The sequence below is a fragment of the Trachypithecus francoisi genome, unplaced genomic scaffold (assembly GCF_009764315.1).
Source record: "Trachypithecus francoisi isolate TF-2019V2 unplaced genomic scaffold, Tfra_2.0 Lachesis_group10, whole genome shotgun sequence".
NCBI classification, from domain to species: Eukaryota; Metazoa; Chordata; class Mammalia; order Primates; family Cercopithecidae; genus Trachypithecus; species Trachypithecus francoisi.
Window position 1 is genome coordinate 41,805,525 of NW_022681455.1, and position 24,700 is coordinate 41,830,224.

The 24,700-nt window shown below is 51.0% G+C and overlaps 1 protein-coding gene across 8 annotated transcripts in view; it reads right to left on the reverse strand.

The window, feature by feature from the left end:
- Nucleotides 1–19,757: 19,757 nt before the first annotated feature.
- TFEB (transcription factor EB) overlaps nt 19,758–24,700 on the reverse strand; it is a 54,598-nt gene continuing 49,655 nt past the window's right edge. For all 8 annotated transcript variants that reach the window (XM_033217116.1, XM_033217122.1, XM_033217121.1 and 5 more), the window contains 5 exons: nt 24,006–24,126; nt 23,852–23,908; nt 23,201–23,276; nt 21,874–22,021; nt 19,758–20,856 (listed from right to left, as the gene is read on the reverse strand). In XM_033217116.1, coding sequence (XP_033073007.1) covers nt 20,377–20,856; nt 21,874–22,021; nt 23,201–23,276; nt 23,852–23,908; nt 24,006–24,126 — 882 coding nt within the window. In that variant the 3' untranslated portion in view covers nt 19,758–20,376. The remainder of the gene's footprint in view (nt 20,857–21,873; nt 22,022–23,200; nt 23,277–23,851; nt 23,909–24,005; nt 24,127–24,700) is intronic.

Consider the following 24,700-nt stretch of genomic DNA (forward strand, 5'->3'; position numbering starts at 1 on the left):
ACACGTAGGCAAATGACAGACACAATGGCCAACTGACTTGCTGTGCACATGTTTGTGTCCCCTCAAAATTCATATGTTGACACACTAAGCTATCATAGGATGCTATTAGGAGGTGGGGCCTTCAGGAGGTAATTAGGTGATGAGGGTGGATCGCTATGATGGGATGAGCATCCTTATAAAAAGAGGAAGAGAGGCCGGGCGCGGTGGCTCAAGCCTGTAATCCCAGCACTTTGGGAGGCCGAGACGGGCGGATCACGAGGTCAGGAGATCGAGACCATCCTGGCTAACACGGTGAAACCCCGTCTCTACTAAAAATACAAAAACTAGCCGGGCGAGGTGGCGGGCGCCTGTAGTCCCAGCTACTCGGGAGGCTGAGGCAGGAGAATGGCGTAAACCCGGGAGGCGGAGCTTGCAGTGAGCTGAGATCTGGCCACTGCACTCCAGTCCAGGCGACAGAGCGAGACTCCGCCTCAAAAAAAAAAAAAAAAAGAGGAAGAGAGCAAGCTCTCTGCTTTCCACCACATGAGGATACAGTGAGAGACAGCCGTCTGCAACTGGGAAAACAGTCCTCAGCAGAACCTGGCTGTGCTGACACTTGACCTCGGACTTCCAGCCTCCAGAACTGTGAGGAATAAATTTCTGTTGTTTATAAGCCACTCATTTGTTACAGCAGCCCATATGGACTAAGACGGGACCCCATCACATCCTCTGCCTTGCAAAGCATGAAGGCCACCAGAATCATTTTCATGAAGCCTGTTGACATCCCAATTCTGGAAGCTCAGAGTCCCTGAGTGACGACAGTGTCTGCACATTCCTCAAAGTCGCACGTGAGCCCCATCTTCTGAAAGGTCCTTACCATACACATTCCCAGTTGGGATCACCCTGTTGTTCTGCAGTCTGCAGATCCAGCCTGGGGCGGCAGGGTTGCTGCCAAAGCCCCAGCATCCAGCTGCAGGGAAGGGAAGGAGAAAGTGGGGGCCCTGCAGAGGAGGGGCAGCCTGGGGTGCCAGTGCAGGGTTGCAGGAGGGAGGCCCTTTGATGACTTTCTACCCCCACCACCACCACACGCCAAGACATATTTTGGGCAGAATGAAAATGAAAGCAAAGCACAGCATATCAAAATTTGTAGGTTGCAGCCAGGCACGGTGGCTCATGCCTGTAATCCCAGCACTTTGGGAAGCCGAGGCGGGTGGATCACTTGAGGTCAGGAGTCCGAGACCAGCCTGGCCAACATGGTGAAACCCCATCTCTACTAAAAATTAGCCGGGAGTGGTGGCATGCACCTGTAATCCCAGCTACTTGGGAGGCTGAGACAGGAGAATCGCTTGAACCTGGGAGGTGGAGGTTGCAGTGAGATGAGATTGTGCCATTGCACTCTAGCCTGGGCAGCAGAGCGAGACTTCATCTCAAAATAAATAAATAAATAAATACTGTAGGTTGCAGCTAAAACATTAGAGGGAGATTTGTACCACAGAATCTTTTTATTAAAAAAAAGAAAGGCTTCAAACCAATGATCAAAACCTCTACCTGACAAAACTAGAAAAAGAAAAGCAAATAAACCCCCAAATAAGCAGAAAAACAAATATTGAAGAACAGAGCAGAAATCAATGAAATAGAAACAGACAAACAATAAACCAAATGAATGAAACCAAAAGCCTATTCTTTGAGAAAAATCGATAAAATGTATGAACTGCTAGTCAATCCAAAATTACCTGTAAAAACATTTACAATAGCATAAAACACTATTAAATACTTAGGAATAAATCTCACATAAGATGTGTAAGACTGGGTACACTGGAAAATTAAAATATATTGCTGAGCGGAATTACTGTGTTTATTAGTCAAAAAAATCAATATTGTGAAAATGTCAATTCTGTCCAAAATTGATCTGTAGATTCAGTGCAATCCCTGTCAGAATCCAGCAGGATTTTACGTGGAAATCAATAAGCTGATTCTAAAATTTCTATGGCGAGGAAAAGGATCTGGAAGAGCCAAAATACTCTAAAAAAGAAAAAGTTTGGAAGACTGATACTACCTGATTTATAAAGCTACAGTAATCAAGACAGACAAATAGATTTGCAGAATAGAAAGTCCAGCAATGGACCCATACATATATGATCAATTTTTTTTCTTTTATTATTATTATTATTATTTTGAGACAGAGTCTCACTCTGTTGCCCAGACTGGAGTGCAGTGGTGCCATCTTGGCTCACTACAACCTCTGCCTCCCAGGTTCAAGTGATTCTCCTGCCTCAGCCTCCCAAATAGCTGGGAATACAGGTGCACCACCATGCCTGGCTAATTTTTTGTATATATATATATTTTCTTGAGACAGAGTCTCGCTCTGTCACCCAGGCTGGAGTGCAATGGTACGACCTTGGCTCACTGCAACCTCCGCCTCCTGGGTTCAAGTAATTCTCCTGCCTCATCCTCCTGAGTAGCTGGGATTACAGGCACCTGCCACCATGCCCAGCTAATTTTTGTATTTTTAGCAGAGACAGGGTTTCACCAGGTTGGCCAGGCTGGTCTCGAACTCCTGACCTCAGATGATCCATCCACCTTGGCCTCCCAAAGTGCTGGGATTACAGTTGTGAGCCACCACGCCTGGCCAATTGTTTTGTATTTTTAGTAGAGACAGGGTTTCACTATGTTGGCCAGGCTGGTCTTGAACTCCTGACCCCAACTGATCCATCAGCCTCAGCCTCACAAAGTGCTGGGATTGCAGGCATGAGCCACCGCACCGAGCCTTGATCAATATATTTTCAACAAAGGTGACAAGATGATTTAATGGAGCAAGATAATCTTTTCAACAAATGGTCCTAGAACAATTGGCTATCCATCTGCAAAAAAAAAAAAAAAAAGAGAACCATACTTTGCACCATATGCAAAAACTAACTTAAAATGGACCATAGGCCTAAGTGCAAAATCTAAAACTATAAAACTTCCAGAAGAAGCAAAGGAGAAAAATATTTGTGACTTTGGGTTTGCTACATATTTCTTAGATGGAACAACAAAAGCACAGATCTTTTTAAAAAATTGATGGATTCAACTTTATCAAAATTAAGAACTTCTATTCTCCAAAAGACACTGTTAAGAGAATGAAAAAACAAGTCATAGGCTGTTTTTTAATCAAGCCCAAAGGTGGGGGGACAGGAAAAGGAGAGACAAATATAGTCCATACTGAGTGTCACCAACAATCCAGACTGAAGTCTTCTGTTTTAATCTCAATCGCTTTTTCTGATTTGCCACCATGGCTCCTCAGGCTGGAAACAATCTCACTCTTGGTTCCCAAAAGCACTTTCTCTGACTGCTGTGATTCAGTGAACCTTGCCCTTTGCTTTCTATTACTTGTGCATTTGCCTCACCTCTGACCATGTTTTAAATCACCTTTGTATCTCCTTACCTGCTCAATAAATAGTTGAATCAAAAAAAAAAAAAAAAAAAGAGCCACCTTGGGCCTATTGAAGGGAGCCAGTCTAAGAGGTCAGGAAAAGCTCCCAAAGACTCCAGAGTGGAAAGAAGAAAACTGTCTACTCCTTATGACATCTTCAGTACTGAATTAACCAACCCTGGAACCACACTGTCTCTGAACATCCTGTTATAGAATCATTCTTAAGCCACTTTAGTTGGATTTTCTATTATTTTTAGCTAGAAACGTATTGACTGATGTGCTTCCTTCCCTTAGCATTAGTTTATCTGCGAGACGAATGGAGGAACTCTCTAAACTCCTTACCAGGAAAGTGGTAAAGAATTTGATATCTGATAAAAGATTTGTATCAAGAATGTATTAGGAACTCTCAAAACTCAATAAAGAAAACAAGCAACCCAACAAAACTGGCAAAAGCACTGGACACTTCAGCAAAGAAAAAATACAAATGGCAAATAAACATAGAAAAAGACGTTCGACATCATTAGTTATTAGGGAAATTATAATTAAACCCACCATGAGATATCACTATATATCTATTAGAATGGCCAAAATTAAAAACTGACCACATCAAATATTATTGAGGCTGTGGAAGAATTGGAATTCTCATATATTGCTAGTGGGAATGTAAAATGATATGATCACTTTGAAAACATTCTGGCAATTTCTTTCTTTTCTTTTTTTTTTTGAGACAGAGTCTCACCCTGTTGCCAGGCTGGAGTGCAGTGGCGCAGTCTTGGCTCACTGCAACCTCTGCCTCCCAGGTTCAAGTGATTCTCCTGCCTCAGTCTCCCAAGTAGCTGGGATGACAGGCACGTGCCACCATGCCCAGCTACTTTTTTTGTATTTTTAGTAGGAACAGGGTTTCCCCATGTTGGCCAGGATGATATCAATCTCTTGACCTCATGATCCACCTGCCTCAGGCTCCCAAAGTGCTGGGATTACAGGTGTGAGCCACCGTGCCCGGCCAACAATTTCTTAAAAAGTTGAACATACACCCACCTCATGACCCCCATTCTACTCCTAGGTATTTACTGAAGAGAAATGAAAGCACTTGTCCCTATAAATATTTGTAGACAAATGTTTATGGCAGTGTTATTCATGATAGTCAAACTTCTAAACAACCCAATATCTTTACATTTGAATGAATAAGCAAATTGTGGTATATCCATACAATGGAATATTATTACACAGCCATTAAAAGGGAAAGAAATACTGATACATGCAACAATATGAATGTGTCTCAGTTATGCATCTCATTAGATTCACAGATGAAACTAATTATGCCTACTGAAGGAAACCAGAGAAAAATAGGTGCATTCTCTATGATTCCAGTTTTGTGAAATTCTAAACAGTACAAACTAATCTATTGCACAGAAAGCACATCAGTGGTTGCCTGGGGTTGGAGGTGGGGTAGGGAGAAACATAAGGGAGGGACCACAAAGGATCACAAGGAACCTTTTGGAGGTAATGGATATGTTCACTATCTTGACTGTGGTGATGGCTTCACGGGTGGATACATACATCAAATCTTATCAAATTGTATACTTAAATATGTGCAATAAATGGCTTTATATCTCAATAAAGCCATTTTATTTTATTTTTTATGAAGTAGACTTTTTTCTTTCTTTCTTTCTGCACATAGCTTGCTTTTAGTTCTTTTTTTTAAAAAAAAAACAGAAAAATTTATTTCCATAGGTTTTTGGAGAACAGGTGGTATTTGGTTACACGAGTAAATTCTTTAGTGGTGATTTGTGAGATTTTGGTGCACCCATCACCCAGGCAGTATACACTGAACCAATTTGTATTCTTTTATCCCTCATCCCCTTCCCACCGTTTCCCCAGAGTCCTCAAAGTCCATTGTATCATTCTTTTGCCTTTGCATCCTCATAGCTTAGCTCCTACTTTTAAGTGAGAACATACAATGTTTGATTTTCCATTCCTGAGTTACTTCACTTAGAATAATAATCTCCAATCCCTCCAGGTTGTTGCAAATGCCATTAATTCATTCCTTTTTATGGGTGAGTAGTATTCCATCATATATATATATTTATATATATATGTATGTGTGTATATATATATATATGTGTATGCCCCACAGTTTCTTTATCCACTCGTTTACCAATGGGCATTTGGGCAGGTTCCACATTTTTGCAATTGTGAATTGTGCTGCTATAAACATGTGTATCCAAGTATCTTTTTCATATAATGACTTCTTTTCCTCTGGGTAGATATTCAGGAGTGGGATTGCTGGATGAAATGGTAGTTCTTTTAGTTTTGTTTGTTTGTTTTTGAGACGGAGTCTCGCTTTGTGGCTTAGGCTGGAGTCCAGTGGCACCGTTTCCGCTCACTGCAACCTCTGCCTCCCGGGTTCAAGCGATTTTCCTGCCTCAGCCTCCCCAGGAGCTGGGATTACAGGCATGTGCCACCACGCCCAGCTAATTTTTTGTATTTTTAGTAGAGACAGGGTTTCACCATGTTAGCCAGGACGGTCTCAATCTTCTGACTTCGTGATCCACCCACCTCAGCCTCCCAAAATGCTGGGATTACAGGCGTGAGCCACCGCACCCAGCCAGTTCTTTTAGTTCTTTAAGGAATCTCCACACCGTTTGCCATAGTGGTTGTACTAGTTTACATTCTCACCCACAGGGTAAAAATGTTCCCTTTTCACCACATCCACACCAGCATTGATTATTTTTTAATTTTTTGATAACGGCCATTCTTGCAGGAGTAAGGTGGTATTGCATTGTGGTTAGGAATGATTTCACAGAGAAGAACTGAGGCAGAGCAATTTAATGGAAAGGTACGATATGGAATAGCGCATGAGCACTCAAGTTCGGACTATCTGGCCCAGCTCCGCTTGTGTTGGACATTATAAATGACACCATGACGGACATCCTTGAACATAAAACCTTCAAGCACATCTTGGATCATTTCTTTAGGGTAAATTCCTATATTTAACTTGACCTCTTAGTACCTCAGTTTTCTCATCTGTAAAATGGGATTAACAATGATGCCCATATCGGTGGGTTGTGGAATTTAATAAAGCTGTCTGTGCCTGTGTATGTGTTACTTAGAACAGTTTCCCATACCTAGTAATCCCATGTTACCAAAAGCTGGATGAATTTGAGGGAGACAAAAACACAGATGTCCCCATATTCCTGTGGTATTGGCGGATGGTTTCCAGCTAGATTGCCAGCTCCTGGAACTCAGTGACCAGGAAGGGCACACAGCCCAGTGTAAGCCTGAGGAGGGACAGGTGGCAGGAGGCGGTGTTAACAGAGGCAAAAGAGAGCTCAGAGAACCCAGCTTGTCTTCTGGGCAAAGTGTCTGAAACAGAGAAAATCCAATTGTTGTGATCACATATTTTTTCCCCAAATTTCATGCTGGTAGAATTACTGGCCAGTAATTACCTAGCAAATTAGAGAATCTACCAGGTCCCCAATTAGGTACCCAAGGACATAATTGGTCCCTAATTAGAAAAAGTTGCCAAATGGGAACAATTATCTCTATTCTCCATTTCGTTTCCTCCCTCCTCCAGCCAAATCTCTCTGCTTCCCTTCCCCAGTGGGTCTTCCTGCTACCCCTCAGGGTTGGGGGATGGGAGGAGGGAGACAAAGGCTCGTGCCAGTCACCACCAGTAGTGCCCACCTTGGAGGTGATGCTGGAGGCCTCTCCTTTGCATTCCCAGGAGCCCCAGGCACTCCCCACGTTGCTTCCTAAGGGGTTGTTTACTAAACTATAGGTAACGGTTAGTCTTATTTATCTGTCTGTCTCCTGACCTAGGTCAGGGCCTGGCTTAGAAATGATTGCTGAAGTGCAAGGATGGCTCTGGGCCAGAGTGACGGTGCTGAGTGCCTCCCTCCATTCAGAGAGTAGGGGACTTACTGCACAACCCTCTCTGACCACACGCTGCCATGGCCCAGCAATACCATCCTGCTCACACCTGGCAGGAGGTCAAGCAGGAGGCATAATCTCTACCAGCCTCCTTCCTCCTTTGTTGCTCTGAAGTTGGAACTATCCCTCTGAGTGGAGGGAATCAGGAAAAGTTTCACAGAGCAGCTGGTGTTTGGTTTGGGAAATTTGGAGTTCGGAGGAAAATCCAACGTAAGCAGTCGCAGAAGGTCAGAGATGGGCACCTCTGGCAGGAGAGGAGCCTTGTCCAGCTGAATGATTGGGGGAACTCAGAGAAGCAGCCAACGGCTGGGGATACGACAGAGGGACCACCAAGGATTGTGGGTTTCCTCGCAGAAGCACCAGGGAACTGTCCAGGTCAGAACTTCCTGGAAGGTGAAGTCAATTGGTGCTCATAATAGCATCAAGAGTAAAAAGATGAAAGGCAGAGGAAGCAGGCATATGGCAGCTGCAGTGAGATGAACAGACACTAGAGAAAAGAGGCCGTCAGGGCAGCGATGGCCCCAAGCAACTCTGATTAGATAGCAAGGGCAGAGGGGGGTTAGCAGAAGATCAAACCAAACGCCTCATCTTTTCTCACAGTTATGTCCTAAAGAAATGATCCAAGATGTGCTTGGAAGTCGTACATTCAATGATGTCCATCATGGATGAAGGGAGTGGTAAAAAGAGTAGGGACGGCCAGGCATGGTGGCTCACGCCTGTAATCCCAGCACTTCGGGAGGGCGAGGCGGGAGGATCACCTGAGGTCGGGAGTTAGAGACCAGCCTGACCAACATGGAGAAATCCCGTCTCTACTAAAAATACAAAATTAGCTGGGCATGGGGGCTCATGCCTGTAATCCCAGCTACTCAGAAGGCTGAGGCAGGAGAATCGCTTCAACCTGGGAGGCGGAGGTTGCAGTGAGCCGAGATCGCGCCACTGCACTCCAGCCTGGGCAACAAGAGTGAAACTTCGTCTCAAAAAAAGAAAAAAAAAGAAAGTTACCCAAAAGCAGACTTAGAGAACAGGGTGCAGTGGCTTAAGAGGGCCTTCCACAAGAGCGCCACAGGATAGCATCACTCCAGGGTAAGCAAGCCCTGGTGGTACAAGACAGCCTTGTAGGGCCCCGAAGTCCTCATGACCAGGTCCAGTTGGGTGGGGCTGGGGGCAGCAAGTCACTGATCCCAGAACTGGGAGGGGCACAAGAGGAAGTGGGGTCCCCTCCACACCCACTGTTCCCTCTTCCATCTGCCTCCCACTCCCCCACCTTCCATTCCAGAAGCTTCCAGCAGGAAGGTCTTTCAGGCTTCTCTGAAGAGGGGACTAATTAAACCTTAATTGACACAGCACTAATTAACTTCTTAATTACATGGACCCACATGATTAGCCACGCAGCAGACACTAATTGTTCATTAGGAGGCAGCCCCCTCTGTTCCCCACCCCTTTCCTAGGACCTACCAGTGAAGGTACCTGAGGGGCGCAGAGTTGGTGGCAGCCCCACCACCCAGCCCAGTGCCCGAGCCCAGCCTGCTCCAGAGCCTCAGCTGGAATAGCACTCGCCGCCCTGGCCTGAAGCTAGCTGCCCTTCCATAATCATGACACAAATGATCACTGAGCATCTTGGATCTTGGCCTTTGCAGCCATCCTCCTTCAAAACCCCCGGCCCAGATCATGAGTAAACATATGCTCCAGAGCACTGAGTTTCCTCCTCCCTAGGGTAAGGGGACCCCAGGACAGGCCCAGCTCAGACAGTGAGAGGGAACCAGCCTTCTCAAAAGGCCACTCACGCCAGTCGCCTCCCACAGCTGAGAATGTTGACCCTCCCGACGCCCAACGGAACAGGCCTCTCCCACGTTGAGGAGACCGGCTCCACAAAATTGAGAAATATACCCAGGAGGTTCGCACTGTGCGTGAGGGGTGGAGCCAGGTCCAAACAGGCCGTCTCCAAAGCCATGCTGCTGTCTCCTGGCACGGCAGCCTCCTGTAGAATTTGCCGGGTCCCACAGTGTTGGAAACTGGGACCTGGACTGGGAAGGGGACTTGCCCCTTCCATGGAGCCATCTGCCCCCCAGCAACACAGCTTCACTTCTCGGCAGAGCCAGGAGCAGGGAGGGCCCCAGGGAACAGCAGCAGGCTGCCTGGGCTCAAATTTCAGCTCTGTCCTTCATAGCAGTGTGACATTGGGCAAGCTACTCAACCCCTCTGTGCCTCAGTTTCCTCCTCTGTACAATGGAGACAAGGATAGTACCCTCTCTATAGGCTTGTTGTGGGGATTGGATGAGCAAATGCATGAAAAGTACTCAGAGCAGTGCCTTCTTTGTAAGCAGGTGCTCCACGAGGTGGCTGTCACTGTGATCTGGAGTGGGGGTTGTTCATACCTCCAAGCCTGTCTGCAGATTTGAGTCTCCCGACCCCTCTCTCCCACCCTCAGATTTCCTCTCCTCTGTCTAGCCTTGGGGGCCACTCCCAACAGCTCCGCCTTCCTTGTGTCTAGGCTGTCACCTCCGGCTCCTGAGACTCTGCTCCTACCTCTCTATACACCTCCACAGCCAGCCTGTTCTGCTTCCCCAAGGTGAACCAGCCCTAGCCATTCCATGTGTGCACACAGACGCCCCAGCCCAGCCCACAACGGGGGGTGGGCAGAAAGGGTGCAGACGCTTCATAGACCAGTGATCACGCATCTTGCTGCTCCCGAGACAGTCCCAGTTGTCGTGTGTTGCCCTGGTGTGACCTTTAACAGTGTCCTCTTCCACTTTCAGGGTCTCCTTATCTGGACAATAAATGCTGCGATCCCTCCTTGGGTACCACGCCGCCCCGGCGCGGGGTAAGTGCTGTGCTAGATGCTATTCACACCAACCCCGGAGACACCCCAGCCTGGGAGGTTGCACTGTTGTCCCCACCTGACCAAAGAGGAAAAAAGCAAAGGCACAGAGATGAGGGTGGAGGACCTCCCCAAGCCCCGACACTAGGAAGGGGAGGAGGTGGGATGCCAACCCATGTCCCGGGCCTCGGAAGCCATGGCACTTCCGCTCCTTCTCCACTTTGCCCCCTTCTCTATGCTAGCAAGAAAGAAGGGTGGGTGCATGGGTGAGGAGGGCTAGAGAGGTTATTTGTGGGGCGGGGGGACAGGAGGTTATTTGTGCGGAGCTGTTTGCTGAATGTCAAAAACTGCACTACAAACAGGAACAGCCCATGAAAAACATCGAGGGGAAAAACCTATGATCTCTCCAAGGGGCAGTGAATGGGCTTGTCGGGCCCTGCAGAGTTTAAAGGACATGAGGCAACAGGGATATTAAGGCCGGTTTGAGGGGAGCCTCGGCGTCCCGGCCCACAGTTTATTCCTCAGGTAGACATCTCCAGGAACCAGCCCTGGGGTGTGGCAGCGCTGGCTTCAGGGTGGGGCGGGCAGAGATTTGCTCACTGACCCCTCACCAACTCCTCCATGCTTCTCACCTGTCCAGGTCCCTTTCCAGGGATCCAGGCCCGGTCTCCACGGCCTGAGCAGGAGGACCCACCTCTTCCCGAACTGGCTCAGGCCCTGGGTCTTGGTGGGGGAGGAGGCAAGGGAGGTGAATCAGATGCCCAGCTCTGGCCCCTGCCCTGAGCATGCTGTGGGCAATGCCAGCCACTCCCACTCCCCACAGGTCCCTGTTGTCACTGCAAGAGACACAGCAATTAGGTCAGTGCCCCCTCCAGATGCTCACCCCCTTCTCATTAACTGGAAACTGTGACAGTGTAGCATGGAAAGCCCTCTGGGTGTGTTTCCCATCTGTTGCTCTATTTCTAACAGAAGCTGCACATCCCGCCTGGAATTCCTGTGCCTCCTCTCCTTTTCTTATCTAGGCCCTTGTTGTCCTTGGATGAGTTACTGAGTCTCTCTGCACCTTTTCCGCCTCATCTCTAACATGGACATAACCGTGGTCACCTCCCAGGGTTCGCAGAAGGCTTACTGGGATAATTCATATAAAGCATGTAGCACAGGGCCTGGCACAGCGCAGGTACTCAGTAAACGGAACTACAGTTTTTCAAGGCTCAGCCCTAATCCCTCTTCCTACAGGAGGCCCTCCTTGACTGCCCCAGCCTTATATGGGCATTCCCTCCTCTGCCTTACACTGCCTGCTCCCTGGTGCTTGTCACACCCTGAGGTATGTTCCTTTGTTGTAGTTGTACACCTTATCACAACACTCACTGGGGCTTACTGCATGTCAGGCACTAAGTGCTTTACATCTGTCAACTCATTTAACCTGATAGCATCCCTTGAGGCAGATACACTATTATTATCCCCATTTAACAGAGGAGACAATGAGGCACAGAGAGGTTAAGTAATTTGCCTGAGGTCATACAGCAAATAAAGTGGTAGACCCAGGCCAAGAGCCCAGTCAGTCCAACTCCAAAGTCTATACTTTTTTTTTTTTTTTTTTTTTTTTGAGATGGAGTCTTGCTCTGTCGCCCACGCTGGAGGCTGGAGTGCAGTGGTGCGATCTCGGCTCACTGCAAGCTCCGCCTCCCGGGTTCACTCGATTCTCCTGCCTCAGACTCCCTAGTAGCTGGGACTACAGGCGCCTGCCACCATGCCTGGCTATTTTTTTTTTTTTTTTTTTTTGTATTTTTAGTAGAGACAGAGTTTCACCAAGTTAGCCAGGATAGTCTCGATCTCCTGACCTTATGATCCACCCGCCTCTGCCTCCCAAAGTGCTGGGATTACAGGCGTGAGCCACCGCGCCTGGCCCAAAGTCTATACTTTTAACCTCTACTGTAATCATGGAATTGATACACATTTTTGGGGGAGAGGAGGGAGGGATGTAGTATACACATATGACAAGTACCCACGGGCTTGTGGGGTTTCCATTTTCACTGGCAGGTACACTTAGGTTACCGCACAGGTGCTGTGATGTGTGTTCACAGCATGTGTACAGTGTGTGCAGAGATGTATCTAAATACAATGTTGTATGTACAGAGATCTTAGACGCCATTTGGACAGCGCGTGCACACTCGTACAATGCATGTACGTGCACCCAGTGTGTGATTCTGCTGGGGGTTTGTAGGAGGGCACGTCACAGTCCTTTGTGTAGCTGTCATTCTGCCTTAACAACAATTAAGTGCTGGGGAGGGAAGTGGAGTAGGATTTATTTCCCCTTCTTTAGAGATTGAGATGCTGAAGCCTGGAGAGGCTACATGCCTAGTTCCCCATGTAGGAAACTAGGCTTCCTTCTCCATGATATCCTGCTCACCACGTGTGAGGGGTGCAAGCACCGTGTGACACATGTGCACATCTTTGTGTACACACCAAGCACACCTTGCATATGTGTGTCAGCAATGCATAGGTATTTGAACGATGCCTTCGTATGTGTCTTTGGGTGCACAGAAGATCTACGTGATCTGCGGGTGATGACTGTGCACACATGCAAGCCTGTGTGTATACAATGAGAGGTGTATATGCATGCACACATAGGAGGAAATATGGGGGCTGAAAAGGTTGCAAAGTAAAAACAGCTGGATTCCAGTCCTGTCTCTGTTGCTGCCTAGCTGTGTGATCTTACACAAGTTGCTGAATCTCCCAAGGCTCAGTTTTTCTGTGTCATAAAATGAGAATGACACCTATTTCAGAAGAGTTGGGAGGAGCAGAGTTCGCAGACATAGAGCTCATAGAGCACAGTAGGCGCTCCATGCATGTGTGCTGTTTGAGAATGTATTTGTGTGCATGCATGTGTGTGTGCTGTGCAGGCTGTGTATATGGAGCAGTATGTATCTGCAGAGTGTAGAAGTGTATGGGGACGCATAACGGGTGAGTGTGCATGTGCGTGTGTGTGACTATGCATGTGCTTTGTGTACACTGGGGGAGTGCCCAGGCTGTGGAGTTGTGTGTGGAGTGGGGGGTGGAGGTGCACAATGGTGTGACTGTGGCATGTGTTTTGCATGCCATGTGTGCATGGGGCAAGGGGGCTGTGCCCAGGTCCCTTATTCTAGGTGAGGCTGGAGTCGAGGGGACTGGCTGGGTGGAACTGGATATCTCTGGCTGTCAATCCCGTGCTGGGTGGGGGTGCCCCCGCCATTGGTGATTGAGCCCCCACTCTCCCACCAGGCCTGCCAAAATACAGCAAGACAGGGTGTAATTACCGGCACTTACCGCGGCCATTACCCCCCTCGCTGCCGCGCGTGACACACGACCCGTCAGCTCCGCGTTTGCACCATTAAGGGGCCTCATTAGCATCCCGGCTCAGAAGCAAAATTACCCTCACTGCTCATTTCAAGATGTCATCAATTTTAATTTAGGGCCCAAAGATAGTACAATGGGAAGGCCCTCCCCGGCCCGCCGCACATGGAGAGAGAGGAGGGGTGGGGGAAGAGACCGTTGCGGGGGAGTCAGGGCGGAGGGGGTGTTGCATGAAGGGAGAAGAGGGGCAGAGGCAGGGAGGGGGGAAAGATGGGGCTGAGCCATGAGGGGAGGAAAATATTGATTTTCCCCCCAAGAAATGTCCCCAGGATAGGGCCTTTGCTGGCACCCCGTCGAGAGGAAAAAGGAATTTCGGGCAGAACAGAAGGCATGGCCCTGACCCATCCACTCTCTCGAGGGCCATGTGTAGGCTAAGATATATGGAGCCACATCATGTGCTAAACGCAGGGCCGACCTCTTCCCTTCAGTCATTCCTTTAATTCCTACAACATCCTTAGGAGGGAGACACTGCAATCTCCCATTACAGATAGGGAAACTGAGGCACAGAAAGGCTCTATCACACGGCAAGTCATGGCAGAGCCAGCGTTTAAATGCAGTCTGGGCCCAGCATGGTGGCTGATGCATGTAATCCCAACATTTTGGGAGGTTGAGGCGTGAGGATGGCTTGAGCCCATGAGTTTGAGACCACCTGGGCAACATAGTGAAACCTAGTCTCTACAAAAAATACAAAAAGCAGCCAGGTGTGGTGGTGTGTGTCTGTAGTCCCAGCTACTCAGAAGGCTGAGGCAGGAGGATCCCTCGAGCCCAGGAATTTGAGGTTGCAGTGAGCTATGATCACTCCACTGCTTTCCAGCTGGGGCAACAGGGCTAGACTCTGTCTCAAAAACAAAGGGAAACAAGCAAGTCTGTTTGTCTTTGCTGCTCCCTGCCTTTCTGGACCCGACCTATGGCCTTGTCTTCCTGTCAATATGCCTGGGCCCGTGGGTGGGGACGAAGGTGACCGCCCACCCAGCCTCATCTACTGTCCCACCGTCCCCTCTTATCTGCAGGTACCCCCATTTGTCAGGCCTTTGCACACTCTGTGTCCAAGGCCTAGAACGCCCCTCACTCTCTTTCCATGCGCCTTCCCTCTCCCCTTGTCAGTCTGGCTCCTCACAACCCAGCTTAATGTCACTTCTACTCCTTTTTCCGAACCCACATGGAATCATGATTGCAGGCTCATGTCTGCCTCCCTGTGCCCACCCCGTCACCAGGACCAGCTGGCCTTTATCCACCCACATATCCCCAGCTCCCAGCACAAGGCCAGCTCAAAGTGGGTGCTCAGGGTGTGCTGAGTTAATGAGCACCCACTTTGCTCCACAAACCCACTGCATCCCAGCCAGTCTTCTTGCCCTCAGGTTGAGTTAGGACTGCTGTCTGGACAGAAAGGGACCATGGAGGTCTCTCCACCCCACCCTCCATTGCTCAGATGGGCAGCTGGAGCTTAAGATGAAGTGGGCAGGGGCTCAAGAGGTGATATTTAAGTCTCTCTGATGGCACAAAAGCAGGTGTGCCACAAATGTTTGTTGACTGAATATTTGACTGTGTATGAATAAATGAATAAATGGATGAAAAGCAGCACTCCTTGGCCACTTTCAGATCCCTCCAGGGACAGAAATCTTAGGCCTCACAGCCAACTGGAGGTATCAATATTCCTGGGGCGTTTTCATTTTATAAGCAGAGGCTGGGCACACTACACACCCTGAAAGAGCCTCTTTTGGAGATGGAGAAGCTTCCCAGGCAGCTCCACAGACCTCTGGCTGGTGGAGATTTTCCAGAAGGCCTGGTTTGGGAGATATTAGGGAGGTCCTTCTTGTCTTCTCGGTATTTCCAGCCAGTTCTGCCACCTCAGTCTGTCCTAACCTACAGTGGGGCTAAGGCATGTCCCTGAAGCCCATGAGCCTCAGTTTCTCCAAGTGTAAAGAAGGAGGCCATACCCCACTTCTCAGCTCTTCAGGCCACCATGGCACGAGGCTTGGTGACATGGCAGCAGGAGGGCCGGACCCAGGGGTGGAGGAGACAGGCCAAGGGGAAAGGCCAATACCCGCACCACCCTCAGCCTGACCGGGTCCAGCCTGTCTTCTTTCATGTCTAAAAAGCCCCTAGCTCCTTGGCCACTGCAGGGGTGAGAGGAGAGGGAAGGGCCCCCATCCTGAGGCCTGCGCCACGGTCCTCGCTGGCGGCAGGCGCCACTCCCCGGCCTCACAGAAGACAGATCGCTCCCTTAATCACTCTGGAAAAGAACCCCAAGCCGATATAATATTATAATTAATTAATTCACTAAAAAGGTATTAAATTTCTCTCCCCCCTGTGGATATTATCTGAATTCATTGACCTTTAGAAAAATCACCCTCTAATTGTAACCAGGTCCAAAAGCATTTGCAGCCCGTCCCTTTTACATTAATAATATCTTCCCGGACTCAGCTCTGGCTGCTTAAATATTGTATAAATTCCACTGCCCCCCTCGGAAAGAACAGAGCAAAGAAAAAAGATGAGGCTGGAGGAGTCTGAGAGGGGGACGGGGTCTGGGCCCCTAGAGGTGGGAGTCCCAGGAGGTGAGGGGCGGGAGGTGAGGGCAGGAAGTACACCCAGGTGCCTGGGAAGGGGCTCTCTAGCAGCTCCAGCTGAGCCAGGCAGCTTGAAAGACAGGGGAGGGGCATGGGCTTTGAGATGGAGCATGGGGCATGGGTTGAGAGCACGAGTGCTGAACCTGAGGTTAGTTTTTAGGAGGCCATGTGTGTGTGGGCTGGGGGAGAAGGTCTGTAGTGTGTATCAGACTCTCAACTAAGTTAATGACGTCAAATAGTAAAGGAAGAATCTCTGCTTTGAACCATGGAGAATGGAAACACAGCATTCCAAGCAGCACATTCCAAGGCCCTGCAACCGCCTCCCGGGCTGCCACTCCAGCTCTCGCCTCCCAGGCCCTGTTCTACCGACGGTGGAGCGGGCCGCCCAGCAGATGCAGTTGGACATGCAGAACTTCCTAAGGCTGAGGAGGTAGGTACTAAGGCAGGGCGAGCAGCTGGTGGGGACAGACAGATGCAGGAACTGGAGCTGAGGACAGCAGGGTCAGGGGCTGGGGCGCTGTCTGCATCCTCCACCCTCACCACCTCTGCCTGGCTCCTGCTGAGGGCCCCACAAGGGATCTGAGGGAGCTACTGCTTCTCGTCCTCTCCTGCCTAGCTTTGACCTCTTTCTCTGCTTCCTCTCCCACTGTACATGTCTGTTTGTTCTCTAAGCCTTCTTAAAATGAAGGGGTTAGACAGGCTTATCCCTCCTGTGTCCACACCAGCCAATGTCCTTACCTGCCTTTTTATTTTTAGAAACAGGGTCTTGCTGTATTGCCCAGGCTGGAATGGAATAGCATGATCATAGCTTACTGCAACCTCAAACTTCTGGGCACAAGCAATCCTCCCATTTCCGCCTCCTGAGTAGCTAGGACTACATGTGTGCACCATCATGCTTGGCTAATTTAAAAAAAGAAAATAGAGTTAAAGATCTTGCTATGTTGCCCAGGCTGGTTTTGAACTCCTGGCCTCAATCCTCCTGCCTCAGCCTTCTGAGTAACCGGCATTACAAGTGCAAGCCACCACACCTGGCCCTACTCTGTTTTTTAAAAAAGAATTTCCAGGCCAGGCACGGTAGCTCACACCTGTAATCCCAGCACTTTGGGAGGCCAAGGAGGGCAGATCACCTGAGGTCAAGAGTTCAAGACCAGCCTGGCCAACATGATGAAACCCCATCTCTACTAAAAATACAAAAAAATTAGCTGGGCATGGTGGCAGGCACCTGTAATCCCAGCTACTCGGGAGGCTAAGGAAGGAGAATCACTTGAACCTGAGAAGTGGAGGTTGCAGTGAGCCAAGATTGCGCCATTGCACTCCAGCCTGGGCAACAAGAGCAAAACTCTGTCTCAAAAAAAAAAAAAAGGCTGGGGTGCGGTGGCTCACACCTATAATCCCAGCACTTTGGGAGGTTGAGGTTGGCGGATCAGCTGAGGTCAGGAGTCCAAGATCAGCTTGGCCAACATGGTTAAATCCTATCTCTACTAATGTAAAAAATTAGCTGGGTGTGGTGGCGTGTGCCTGTAGTCCCAGCTACTCGGGAGGCTGAGGCAGGAGAATCACTTGAACCCAGGAGGCAGAGGATGCAGTGAGCCACGATTGCACCATTGCACTCCAGCCTAGGCGACAGAGTGAGACTCCGTCTCAAAAAAAAAAAAGAATTTCCTCCACGGACCTGACACCTGGAAAGGTGTTGTCCATCAAATAAATATTGCTAAAGGATGCATTCCCCTCTTACTGAATCAGAATCGTTCATAATCACCAGTCAGATTCCATTCCAGCCACAAGGTGAGGGTCCTTCAGGCTGATCTCAGAAACAGGAACACTTTCTAGTGGCTTATTGAAATACTGGAAGTAGTCCTTGGGCCGGCCTCAACCAAATCGGTAGGACTGCAGGACTCCCAGGCAGAATGGAAGCCACCCAGGCAGACAGCTTGGAATGTACAATGAAGCTGAGAGTCCCCCAACCCCACCAGCCTGGGCAGGCAGCTGCCTAGTCCTGGCCCAGGGCACCCTCTTGTGGACAGAACCCCACTCACACTCTCTGTCCTGTCGAATGTACAGTCCATACTCCAATCCCAGAGGTAGTGGGCCAGGCTGAAGGAGCCCAGGGGCAGGAAACCAGTAGGCAGGTGGAGGGGGCGATATCAGTGATCTTTTTTTTTCCCCCTTTTAAACATATTTTAAAACTTTATTTCTTTTTAGCAGACCTCTGCTAGCAGGAAGGGCTATCCGTGATCCTGAAGGGCTGTGAGAGGAAGCAGGTGGGCAGCCCTCCACTCCACTAGGTGAATCCCCGGGGTGAAGTGGAGGAGCCAGTAGGGTCGGGAGAGATTTCTCAGGGGCCTGAAGGACTGGCCTTGGGACTTCCGGGAGCCTTCACCCCCCCGCCCCCGGCCAAGGCAGCCCAAGCCTAGATCATCAGGTGTCTCCCAGACTTCAGGGCTTGACCCAGACGGGGCTCAGAGGGGTTTCCAGGGCATGGGGAAGTCCCAGGCAGTGGGGTGGAACCTGGAACTAGAAGGAGGCCCCAGCGACCCGGCTGGTTCCACAAGGTCATCCCTGGCTCCATCTGACCTTGAGATTAATCCTGCAGCCTCCGCCAGCCCGGCCACCATCAGCGCCCAGCCGCCCGGCCCATTTTCCTTCTCTCCCCTCGCACGTTAATTGCTCAACGTTGATTTGATCTCCCGTTCTGCATAGAGGAAATTGCCCTCTTAGCCATTTTCATCCTGGGATTTTTTTTTTTTTTTTTTTTTTTTAATTAGGCTCCTTCAGCCTGTCAGGGCGATGACGGGGAGCCATTTTGGTCTCTGCCTGAAGCGGCCATGGAGAGCGGAGGGGAACTGGATGAAGCCCGAAAAGCCCTCTCCCCGTTCCCGCCAGGCACCGGGGCTCGAGCAGCCGCCACTCGACCCCTGACTGTTCCCAGCGCATGTCCCCTTCCTGGGCGAGGTATAAACACCAACGTCTCCAAGCAGAGGCCGGAGCACTGCAGCCCGGAGGAAAGGCCTCGCCCAGGCCTCGCTGCCAGAGCCAGAGCGGGGCGGGGGAACCCGGGCCCGTAACCCACGCAGCGTCCTGGGCTCCCGTCTCCTCCCTGTCTAGCTCACGGGGGTCCCTTTCCCCAAAGCCCTAGCAGGACGCAGCCCCTCAGTTACCAGGAAGCCCGTCTGGCAGACAGAGGGCGAGCGCCGCCTCCAGAGCGCTCAGCTACATCTTCTCGAACCAGGTGACCGCCCACCTGGGGAGGTCACCCCCAGAACAGGGGTGGGACAGAAGAAGCATGCCCCCCACCCCGGGCCCAGGGTGCCCCAAATAAGCAGCTAAGGGCGGCAGACTTGGTTTGTGAGCAACCCGCTCGCCACATCAACTGGTCTCGCTCGGGCCGCCGCTGGAGGCGTGGGACCGGCGTGGCCGCAGCGCCACCTCGTGGTCGTGAGGAGGGACCGTGCCCCCATCAGCACCCAAACCCCTCGGCTTCCCCGGGCAAGGCTGAGGCGTGGGGACACCAGGTGACAAGCGTGTTCCCTCTTCCCTGTACCCCCCACCCCGACCCCCTCCAGGCAGCATCCGCACTCTGGAGGGGGCCCACAGGGTTGAATCCTCCCGTTCGCTGTCAGCCCTAGACCCACTCCAAAGAGACAGGACCAGAAGGTACAAAGCACAGTGTTTACTAAAGGCACAAAGTGGGGGGTCGGAGGGCAGCTGCTCTTCCGGCAGAGACCCCTCCCGCTTCTGGCAGCCCCCGCGCTCACACCACCTGGTGGAGAGCTGTTAGCACCAAAGTGGGGGGTGCCCACCTGTGGGAGGGCCGAGGACCAGGCTGCGGGGCGGACCTCCTGCCATCTGAGTCCCAGAAAGGCAGGCCTGGGCACCCCCAGGACCAGTTGCCTCAGATAAGGAGTCTCCCCGACCCTCCAGCATGTCCTTCACCGGTAATGAGGGGTCGGGCTCAGAAGACAGGGTGTCTCGACCAGGCCCTCTTCTCACCTCTAGAACACCCTGCCCCTCACTGCCCCCCAATTCCATCTCTGGGAGAGGGGCTGAAGGCCTCTTCCCACTGGGCCAGTCGAGCGGGCTGCCCTGGGGGTGCTTCTCCTGCCCCCACAGGTTGCCAGACAGGCACTAAGTCCAAACAGGGGCCAACGGGGAGGAGGGAGGCAGGGCAGGTGGCTACTTCACACACAGTGCAGCCTGAAGGGTGGGAGGGTGGTGCCCCCAGCCCTCCCAGCCCCCAGGCCGGCCCCTGTTCCCTGGCACAGGGGCAGCCAGGGTCACAGCACATCGCCCTCCTCCATGCTGAAGCTGCTTCGGCGGCTGCTGGCCTTGGAGGCCTCGGGGGACATGGTGGACAGAAGTGGATCAGAGGCCAGCGGTAGCAGTGAATCATCCAGGAGCATGAGGTCCAGATCCTTCTTGGACAGGCTGGGGAATGGGGAGCCATGCTCTGGCGCCAGGGGTTCAGGGTAGCCCGGGGGACCCTCGTCCTCCCTGCCCCCAAAGCTCAGGCTGTGGCTGAAGTCCAGGTGATGGAATGGGGATGGTGGCTGGGTGGGCAGGGGCAGTGGGGCTTGTGGGGGCAGAGCTGGCAGTGGCTCAGGGTCAGGGACCTCAGCCCCCAGCATCAGGGCCTCCCCTGGGGCCTCTTCGCTAGGCAGCTCCTGCTTCACCACCTGCTGGGCCAGCTCAGCCATGTTCATGCCGGACGGGGAGGTGGTAGGGAGGCCGTGCACTCGAGCCTGCATCTCCAGCTCCTGCAGGGGAGCAGACAGAAGGCTGGGGAACACACCCATGGGTACCAGCCACCAGGACCCCTCCCCAGGCCTCTGTCACATCACTTGCCCCTGCCCTACAGCACCCAAGACTCAAAGTCTTTCCGCTGGAAGAAAGCATCAGGTAGCTCTAGAGTCTAGACCAGTGTTTTTTCAGACTACAAGTGGTAACTCATTAGTGGGCTGTAAAACCACTGTAGTGAGTCTTGACCAACTTTCTGTTTTTTTAATTGAAATTGACTTGTCTAGACTAGACTAGAATAGACATTATTAGAATGCATTGCATCTATTAAGGATGAGTGGAGCGTTCCTTCATGAAACTTTGATTTTTCACTTTGAGTGTGCCTGTGTGTGCTAGATTTTAATGTAAATTGTATCATCTACCATAAGAAAGAGAAACAAGGTACAGTCCAATCGCCCTTTGTGTAAAGGGCCAGTCTCAGGTCTAAAGAGGACAAGAGGGCCTCAACCAGAGCCCGGACTAGAACTCTCAGTTCCAGCTGGTAGGGCTGACTCTGCCAAGCTCCTTGTTCTTTAGGTTGGCCCTGTGGAGATTCCTAGTGCCACCCACCAAATGATTCCAGCTCTCTACCTTCCAGGTACATAATAGGTTTGCATTTTCCTGCCTCTTGAGGTTAGAGTACTTACAGAGTGTGCTTGCATTGGCCAAGCCCATTGAACAGAAGTGACATGTGGCACCTTAAGAGTGACAATGGCTTTAAGAACCAGCTCTAGATGTGCCATCAGAGAGCTAGGTCCCAGCAGCCTGGGTCCCAGAATAAGGGTCTCACAGAACAGAACCTCCAGCTGATATATGTTGCTTAAAGATGCTGAGGATTGTTTGTTACCAAAGCAAAACATCCTAACTTGATACATCCTCCTTCCTAATGGGCATCGTTCCTGTGTCTCCAACTTCAGAAGTCTAAGTACTGCCCCCCTGGGGCCAGGAGCCAGGTTAAGGGTCAGAGTTACCAAAGAAGTCCAAGTTCAGAACCAGACCTGGATACGGAGCCAGAGTTGCTTGTTGGTCATCTCCAGGCGGCGAGAGTGGTTCTCCAGCTCCCTGGACTTCTGCAGGTCCTTCTGCATCCTCCGGATGTAATCCACAGAGGCCTTGAGGATGGTGCCCTTGTTCCAGCGCACATCCCTGCAGCAGCAGGCCAGGCAAATTAGAGGTGTATTGCTCAGAAGAGTGGCCAAATCCTTGCCACTTCTCTGGTTGCAGAGTTGATGTGGCCTGTCCAGGCTTACCCAGCAACCCCAGACCTAGAGATGGAGGCAGCTAATCTCAGTGTGCACAGAATAGGCCCTCCCTGGTGACTTCTGTTGCTACTGCCCACCTCATTAATCTCATGAAACCAGACAATTCAGAGCAGCCTTCTTCCCAAGACTACCAAGACCCCAGCCCAGCCTACCTCCTGCCCCTCAAACACCTTTTTTTTTTTTTTTTTTTTTGAGATGGAGTCTCGTTCTGTTGCCCAGGCTGGAGTACAGTGCAGTGGCGAGATCTTGGCTCACTGCCACCTCCGCCTCCTGGGTTCAGTCAATTCTCCTGTCTCAGCCTCCCAAGTAGCTGGCACTACAGCACACACCACTGTGCCCAGCTAATGTTTGTATTTTTAGTGGAGATAGGGTTTCGCCATGTTGGCCAGGCTGGTCTTGAACTCCTGACCTCAAGTGATCTGCCTGCCTCAGTTTCCCAAAATGCTAGTATTACAGACGTGAGCCCAGCCTCTTGTCTACCAGCCAAATGGCCTTAAGAAAACTTTCTCGCCGGGCGCGGTGGCTCAAGCCTGTAATCCCAGCACTTTGGGAGGCCGAGACGGGCGGATCACGAGGTCAGGAGATCGAGACCATCCTGGCTAACACGGCGAAACCCCGTCTCTACTAAAAACACAAAAACTAGCCGGGCGAGGTGGCGGCGCCTGTAGTCCCAGCTACTCGGGAGGCTGAGGCAGGAGAATGGCATAAACCCGGGAGGCGGAGCTTGCAGTGAGCTGAGATCTGGCCACTGCACTCCAGTCCGGGCGACAGAGCAAGACTCCGCCTCAAAAAAAAAAAAAAAAAAAAAAAAAAAGAAAACTTTCTCAGCATGACTCCTCCTCCAGGAATCCTCCCTTGACCTCAGCCTCACTTCCAGGACAGAAATTCATCTGTCTTGGGCTTTCCTGATTTGGGAGAGGGAGAGATCTTTTCTCAAATAGATGAACTTCTAGAAGGAATTCTGCTCCCAACCTAGCAACTAGCACAGGGCTGAGGACAGATAATACTTGTCAGCTGCTGCCCACCGCAGACCCATCACCCTCCCCCTCAGAAACCTGCTCACAGGTCATTGGCCTTGGGGATCAGCATTCCCAACTCCTTGATGCGGTCGTTGATGTTGAACCTTCGTCTCCTTTCAACTAAAGGTAACAGATTCCAGAAGGAGCAATTAGAGGGATGGGGATCCCCCGCCCCATAGGGAGAAGTATCCAACCCAGGGAGGGGTGCTTCAGGGCAACCTGCAGCTTCGATTTGTCCTTCTAGGAAGTAAGAGGTGACAGACTGGGATTTCTACAGGGATGAGGGGGTCCAGGGCAAAGGCCAGACACAATTAACAGCGCTGAAAGGTAGAATCAGCCCTAGTGATGCTGGCAGCACAGCAAAGCTGCCTGGGGTAGGTAGGACTCTTCCCCGCTACACAGAACTCTGACGCCCCAGCTCCCATGCCTTAACCCAGAAAACAACCTGATAAACTGGAGGTTTCATGAATATCCCTTCCAGGAATCCTTCCCACCTGCTCCTAAAGAGGTCTAGTGGAAAGACAGCACTAATAGACCCAGGCACCACTGAGTGACAGCAATGGGAGGGCTTAAGCCATCTGCAAGTGAATTGGCCATGAGCAGGGAAGACTTTCACCTGTGCAGGTCAGGCAGTGGCTTTTCAGCCAGCCCGGGTGAGAACAAGGAAGAGGGAGGCAGGGAAGGGCAGGACTCACTTAAGTTGTGATTGTCTTTCTTCTGCCGCTCCTTGGCCAGGGCCCTGCTCTCAGCATCTGGAGGCCAAAAGAGAAGGAGAGAGGAGCTGGGAGGGAGGGAGAAAAGGACGAGGAGTCGGGTATTCAAAGGCACAGGGATAGAGGGAGGCAGTACCTGTGAGCTCTCGCTTCTGGGTCAGGTCCGCAGGGCAGGAGCTGCTGGTGACACCCACCAGGGAGGCTGTGACCTGGGGGTCGCTGCTGTACACATTCAGGTGGCTGCTGGACAGGGGTAGCTGTGGGGTGAGGGGTGAGGGAGACCCATGAGTATCCCCCTGTCCACGGGGAGCCCCCTCTGGGGCCTGTCATCCCAGAATCAGTCCTTCCCGGGGACACCTGGAGTGTCAGAATTCACCTTGGGCCCCTTCACCCAGCAATTCAACCTGAAGGTCTGCAGAGTCCAGAGCTGAATAAGATGCATTCCCTGCCCTCAAGGAGCCCCTGGCCTAGAGTGGCTGAGAGAGTGATCCAACCAATAATATGTGATAGGGTTAGGCCCCAGGCATTATGGAAGCCCTAGAGCAGGTCATCTAATCAATTCTAGAGTTTCTGGACAGTTTCCTGGAGGGCGTGGAACTCAATAGAGTCTGAGCAGAGATGTGAGACAAGGCACTCCGGACAGCCGCCAGGGCACCAGCAGACAGGGCCGCTTGGCAGAGCATAATTCCAGCAGCTCAAGGGGCAGAAGTGGTGGGGGTGGAGGTGCTGCAGGCAGGGCAGATGTATCTGGATCCCCAGTACAGTGTTTGACTTGCAAAGATACTGGAGTTTTGGAATGGGCAGCCAAGGGAAGTTTAAGCAGGAGTCTGA